General features: G+C 40.4%; 1 protein-coding gene and 1 pseudogene across 1 annotated transcript; both read right to left on the reverse strand.

Moving 5' to 3' along the window:
- Positions 1-3,996: 3,996 nt before the first annotated feature.
- Positions 3,997-4,695, reverse strand: LOC148200300 (uncharacterized). The gene has a single exon (XM_088112893.1). It carries the CDS (start codon positions 4,693-4,695, stop codon positions 3,997-3,999), a length of 699 nt encoding a protein of 232 aa, XP_087969019.1.
- A 432-nt stretch (positions 4,696-5,127) lies between these two features.
- Positions 5,128-6,451, reverse strand: LOC148200301 (pentatricopeptide repeat-containing protein At5g47360 pseudogene; annotated as a pseudogene).
- Between the last annotated feature and the right edge of the window lie 543 nt (positions 6,452-6,994).

The raw sequence follows: 6,994 nt of genomic DNA on the forward strand, positions 1-6,994 counted from the left end.
AGGGTAATTTTGTCACAATCAATTCAACTCTCAAACATCATGATCATCTTCCAAGCAAAGAAAAGCAAGAATTTCAAACTAATCAGAGTATCAATGAAGTGAAGTGAAAGACCAGTCTACAACTTAAACAAAGTCCAGAAATGAAGAGAATCATGTAAAACTGTACACAAGACAAAACAAAAACTACCTAGAAAAGAAAAAATTTAACAAGGAAGACAAAAACTAACAAAGAAAAATCAGAATCTCCCCCAATAGACCACACTTAAACTACACAGTGTCCTCAATGTGTCATAAGCATAAGATCAGAAATCAGAAAAATCAACACATCATGGAAAAGTGCAATAAAAGTAGGGAGAGGGGGAGAAGAGAGAAAGGAAACTCCCCTGATCATGGTGGCAGTTGCCAATTTTGGACTTGTAGGGAGATGTCTTCCACCATTGGATCCAGCAAGGAAGTTTTGAGGAAGAATTTCTTCATCCTCCAGATTTGATCTAGCAGGGAGATATCATCTACAGCTGGATCTAAGAAGCAAAGATTGTTGATGAGCAGGTTCAGTAGGTGCCTGTTGATGTTGAAACTTTCGTGAATGCTGGCACCTTTGTCTTCCAGCATGGGTGCGTGTTGGTCAAATTCATTTGTACCTCCTGCAATAGGGTTAGTGCAATGTGGTTCCAAAGAAATAACATGCAGGGGTATAACACCCAAATTATCATACTGAACCTCAGATACATCCTCAGAACATGAATCAATTTCAAAATCACAAGCAATATCAACTACAGACTCAGATTCATGTTCAATGCATGGAGAATAAACATTCGGATGCGACAGCAAAAATTGGTTCTCATCATGCATAGAGGGGAAATTAAAATCAGACTCAACAACAATATAATCATCATCATACCTCTCAACCACATAATCATCAACATAATCAAATTGAGGTATGCTTACCTCCTCTTCCTTGAAGATTGCTAAAGTGTAGGAAGATGAAGGTGGTCTACCTGGTTCAGGATTACTGCTTATTTCTGCCTGCTCCTCAAAATATTCATCACTCTTCTCAGGTGCAAGGGTAGGGACATAGGATGATGGGAAAGTAGATGGCACAGTAGCAAGCTCATGACTCTTCTCCCCATCTTCTATGTTGATGCCACTATCATCATCATTTGGAATCTGAACAGTCTGAAATGGTAACTCTGAATCTTGAGACTGTTCCTGATTTAATTGAGTAGCCATCTGCCCTATCTGGTCATTCAAGCTCTGAATGGACGCTCTGGTCTCTTGCTGAAACTGCAGGTTCTGCATGGTCAACTGCTCCAACAACTCCTGCAATGTAGGCTCAGAAGTAGAAGGCTGAGGAGCTATTTGGGCAGGAGCATCATATTGCTGACTTTGGTATTGCTGGACTGGTGGAGGCATACAAGTACTCTGGAATGGTGGTTCTTGATAATGATGCTGTGGAGCATTATACCATTCCAAGGTAGGGTCATTCCATCCAAGACCGTTGCTGTAAACATATTGCACAAGGGAAAATTTGCTCAGAAACTGATGTTCAAGATATCCCCAATCGGTAACGGATCTCAGAGGAAGAGAGTCTTTCCAATCCTTAGCTGCTCCTTGTAATGAATGCGGAAATGCGCTCAAGAAAATGTAATCAAGAGGGACATCTGGAGGCTTCATTGAAGAGCACATGATGTGGAGCTCCTCCAAATGTCTGTGTGGGCATTCTCCTGCAAAACCATGAAACTTAGGCAGCAAATGTATCAGTCCAGGGGTGAGATCGCAATGAAGATCATCCTCCTTAAGTGAAACCGGCTCACAAAGAGCACTCTCAGAAATTAGAGGATGAGTCATATTGTTCTCAACATAGAAATCAGTAGAATATGAATTACAATCATAGTAACATGCAGAAGGAGAATCATAATCAGAGGCACTAGCAAAACAAGCAGTATTCACGAAATCAAAATAGGTAGACATGAAAAAAGAAGAATACTAAAAATCACGAAACAAATAAAACACAACACATTTATACATGCAACACGCACACACAAAACAGAACATCACATCACATCACATCACATCACAACATAAGACAAAACACAACACACACAAACACAACAAAAACCTAAGACCGAACCATTGGTCCCCGGCAGCGGCGCCATTTTGTTGAGAGGGTCGTGCCTCCCACAAAAATTGTGCATAAAAGAATGCAGTATAGACTAGGAAGTGACTCCTAGGTCGTCTCTCAAGGACCAAATTTGGTTCAAGTCTCAGGTCAAACACGCAGTGGGGGGGGGGGGGGGGTTTGAAAATGTTTTTGTGAATGCAATTGAACTAAAAAAATGAAAATTAAACACAACCGAATATAAATAAAAGCATTAAAATGAAACTACAACAGATAAATATCCAAACACAATTCAAGCTGTAAAAATGCAACGGTTACACTAAAACATTAAATGCACAATATTGTCATCTATCCTACACATTCACCACCAAAAAGAAGAAAAGCATTTAAACATACAATATAAAATATTCCAAGGCAAAAGAAATAAAAGAAAATAAAACTTTTCTACCATTAACCATGACCCACATTCTCTCCTCAAGCCAAATGTAAATATGATTTGCTACTACAAATGGAATCTGTGATGAAGCACCCTTCTTTTCCAATCAACATGCACCATTGCATACTTTTTCATTCAATGAAAGACATAAAAGTCAATCCTCATTATTCCAATCCTATGATGTGCTGCACCGTGAGCTTTCTCTCCACCTACTCTATGACGTGATGTTTCTCTTCTCCCATTCCCTTGCACACCATTCCAGCCGTGACACCTAACACTTTTACTCTGCTCTTCTCCCGTGAATATGCTTGACAAGCAACCTGCTGGAATGTTTCTTCTACTGTTCATGTGTGTGTGCTTTTAAAAGAAAACAAATTCATTCTTCTCTCCAAATTAATTGATGCTACTGCAGCCGTGACACCTCATGCTTGCTTGAGTGCTTCCAGCTCACTTTTCCCGTGCACACCATTCTTTCCCTTTCAAATCAGCTTCTCATTTCACAAATAAAAAAAACCATTCTCCTCTCAATCAGCGTTTCAACACACCAATTCCTTTTTCTTGCTGCACCAGTGACCGTGTACTTGCCTAGTCTTGGCACGTCCCACCATTCAACACCGCTTCAACACACCAAATAATGAAGCACCGCTTCCTCTTCAATTGAAAGCCTTGGTAGCTGCCGGACTCCACTGGACAGTGCTTGCTGGAATCAAGCTCCAAAGGTGCATAAACCAAATTGAAACAACGCTTCCTATTCTCCAAATAAAAGTCAAAATCGAGAGCTTTTTCCAGCTGGAAGAAAACCAATAAAACACCGTGCCTCTTCTTCTAAATAAACAAAATGAGCTTGTCATTCATGCTAAAAAAAAAATATGTTCAAAGCCAAAAACTCAGAACCAAAACCGAGAGTGTCTCCGTCCCCTCTTTCATTCCATGAGAAAAAAACGTTCCAAAGCCAAGAGCTTTTAGAAACCAAAAACACGAACCCCCCAAAAAAAAAACTGGCAAGTGGCGGCTAGCCCCCTCCAAGGGCCGTGTGTCCTCCCTTTAATAAGGGTGGGGTCCACACAGTAAAACCCTAGGGTCCAAGTCACTCCCTCCACTTTTGGGTCTAGTCTACTTTACCAAAAATTGACCCAAAATGTAAAAGTTGATACAGAAATTCTAAACTATTGAATTACAATTTAATTAATTCTAAAATGTCTGTGTGGAGAGTCTTGAATTTATTTGGCATTCTTTCTGATGTCCCAAAATGTATTTCCGAAATTTTCCTGCACTTCAAAAATGCACTTAATCAGCTCAGAAAACCCAATTTAGCACAATTACAAATTTCCGACCAAATTAAGCAGAATTCGGAAAACGGGGAAATAACAGACAATTAAACACAATTCCCTGGTTTATTTAAGTGCAATAAACTAAATATAATTCAAGAAATAACGACTCATCACTGTTGGCGCTCATGTTGGATGATCATGGAGAAAACACGATTAGCAGAGGGAAGAGGGTCAAGTAATAATATTTGTGAGCGAACCATGGCAAATCGATCATCGAGCCCTTTCAGAAAGCAGATAATGAAGTCCTGTAAATGGTAGGTACGAGCAGAGCAAGAACAAAGGGTCAGAGTTCGGTAGTTGTCCAACTCTTCCCAGAGTGATTTTAGATGGGTGTAGAAGTCGGTGACGGAGAGTGCACCTTGTTTGGGAAAATAGATTTCTTCCTGTAACTCAGCGACTCGAAGCAAATCTCCTTGAGAAAAACACTCGCGAAGATCAGTCCAGACATCAATAGCTCGTTCAAAAAACACAACACTTTGAGCTATTGAAGGAGAAAGGGAATTGAGGATCCATGACATTAACAAAGTGTTACATCTTTCCAAAAAGGAGTGTAAGGGATTAGTGGGTGCTGGGATGGGGATGTTGCCATTGAGGAAACCCATCTTGTTTTTAGAGATGAGGGCCATTCGGAAGGAACGAGACCATGACTGGAAGTTGTTTGCCGAAAGAGGTGGGGAGACCACAACAGATGAAGGGCTCTCACTTGGGTGTATGTAGAAGGGGCTGGAAGGATTTTGGTTGGGATCAACAAAGAGAGGAGGAGGTAGAATATTTTCGTCCTCATTTCCAGAGGAGCCTGAATCGGCCATGAAAGAGGTAGGCTAGAAAAAGCTTGAACCTTTAGATGGCTCTTGATACCATAATAGAAACCATGACAGTAAAAAAAGGAAGAAAGGTAATCTGCATAAAACTTAGTCTATTCATTTTCAAAATGATTACATCATATATATACTGTGCAAAAGGAAAGGAGGTGTGACCTAAAATCTTGAAGGATAAAAGCATATTTTTGTACTACCTATTGACAGCTCATTGTTGTTCTAGAATGTCCACTAATAACAGAAAAGATTCCTCTGCTATGCTACGATTCTGTTATTGATTACGTGGTATTCAAACTAGAATTATATGGTTTTTCTATTAAGACGTTTGATGACCTCGGCCTGGCGGAGTGGGTCGTTAGTATGTGCCAGGAGCTCGGAATGCGAATGCCACGACACGTGCAGCAGCGTTGCATACCGCCTGTGCTAGAGGGTCGGCACGTGCTTGGCATCGACGAGACTGGGAGCGGAAAAATGGCGGCCTTCGCTCTTCTGATCCTGCATCTTCTCGCTGAGCACCCCTTCGGCGTTTTTGCACTCGTAGTGACGCCCACGCGCGAACTGGCGTTCTAGCTCCTTTAGCAAAAGGCTAGATGCCAAAGTATCAGGTCTGGCATCACCAGAAAGCATTTCCATGAAGAGCTTCATTGCTTCGTCCAGCTTTTTAATCCTTATCAATGAAATCACAAGTGAACTGCAACAATCACCATAAGAAACACCATGTTCCACCACAAACTTATCAATCAACTTGTAAGCTTCTCCTACACGACCCTCAACACAAAGGCTATCAACCAAAGTAAAAACAGTAACATGATTTGCATGGCACCCCGAAGCTTTCATTCTATCCAGAATATCCAATGCTTTCGTCCACTGACCTCTCTTAGAGAAACTTTGAATCACTGATGTATAACTAACAACATTTGGACGACAATCCCCACCTTTCTCCATTTCATCCAACAACTCCAATGCCATTTCCATAGATCCAGACCTACACAAGCCATTTAAAATGGCTGATAAAAGGACCAAATTGGTTGAACATCTATGTACTCTCATAACCTTAAGCAAAGAATAAGCATGCTCTGGGCGACCCACATCACATAATCCCTCCACTATTGCCATGTACGTAATAAGATCAGGGTAAAGACCGTTCAAACTCATCACCCCGATCAACTTCTCAGCCGTTTCAATGTCGTCATTCTTGCAACATAGCCTAATAACCACATTATACATCACAGTGTCAGCACCGATGTTGAAACTCTGCTCCATCTTCCTCAACACCCACAATGCCACGTCAGCTAGTTGGGATTCTTTGCACAGTTTCAGAACCTCCCTGAACATGTTGACATTGGCTAAACACCCTTCGGCCTCATAAGACAGAACGAGATCACGAATAATTTGGGGATTTTGCTGAATCCCAAACAACTTGCAAGCTTTATTGTACGTGTAAGCACTGTGCCTGTAGCCAGATTGAAATCCAGCCCAAACGAAAAATCTGACGCCCAATAAAGGTTGCTTGGGATGACAGGAATTGAGGACTTCAATGACACATTGAGAATCGAGTTTAGGCTTAACCTTGGACAATGAGTTCTCAACACTGTCATTGTTTTGGTGGAGATGGGTACAGAGGGTATCGACCATGCCCATTCGGTGGGTGGAGAAAGGAAGAGTTTTGAGTGCGTCGCAACGCGAGAAAAGCCGAAACTTTACAAATTGGGGCATAGGGTTAGTGGACGAGAAAGAAAAAGGAAGAACGACGAAGGTTGCTTGAAACAGAAAAGGGTGTAATTGATTTGATTACCAGTGCCTGTGTATGTGAGGACGAGACTCCATCCGCCAAGAAATGAGTTGAGTTGGTTCCTTCCTCCTTCTCACACTGCTTCCAAATCCAATGGTTTTTTCAAACATCCTCTGGATAAAAATCAAAAGATACTAAATATTTATTGTTTAGTTTGACAAAAATCTATAATTTTTTATTTATGTAAACAATTTAAAGTTTGATAAAGTATATATTATTTAGATAGTTTTTAGAAACTTTAATTTAAAAAATATAATTAGATTTTACTGGACCAGGAATTATAAACAATTATAGTTGACACTTATAAATATATACAATTTATTTGTATTATATATTATTATTGTAATGATTTAGGATTATTTGGGATAATCCGTAGGAATCGTAGCAGAAGGGTGTTTAAAGTTGAAAGGAGAAAGATGAAATGGGATAGGGAACGAGTGCGACAATGAAAATTGGGAGTGAAATAGATAGAGAATATAAGACAATAGAAGAGACTAG

Source organism: Vigna umbellata, chromosome 4, assembly GCF_029865625.1.
Source record: "Vigna umbellata cultivar VRB3 chromosome 4, Vumbellata_1.0, whole genome shotgun sequence".
NCBI classification, from domain to species: Eukaryota; Viridiplantae; Streptophyta; class Magnoliopsida; order Fabales; family Fabaceae; genus Vigna; species Vigna umbellata.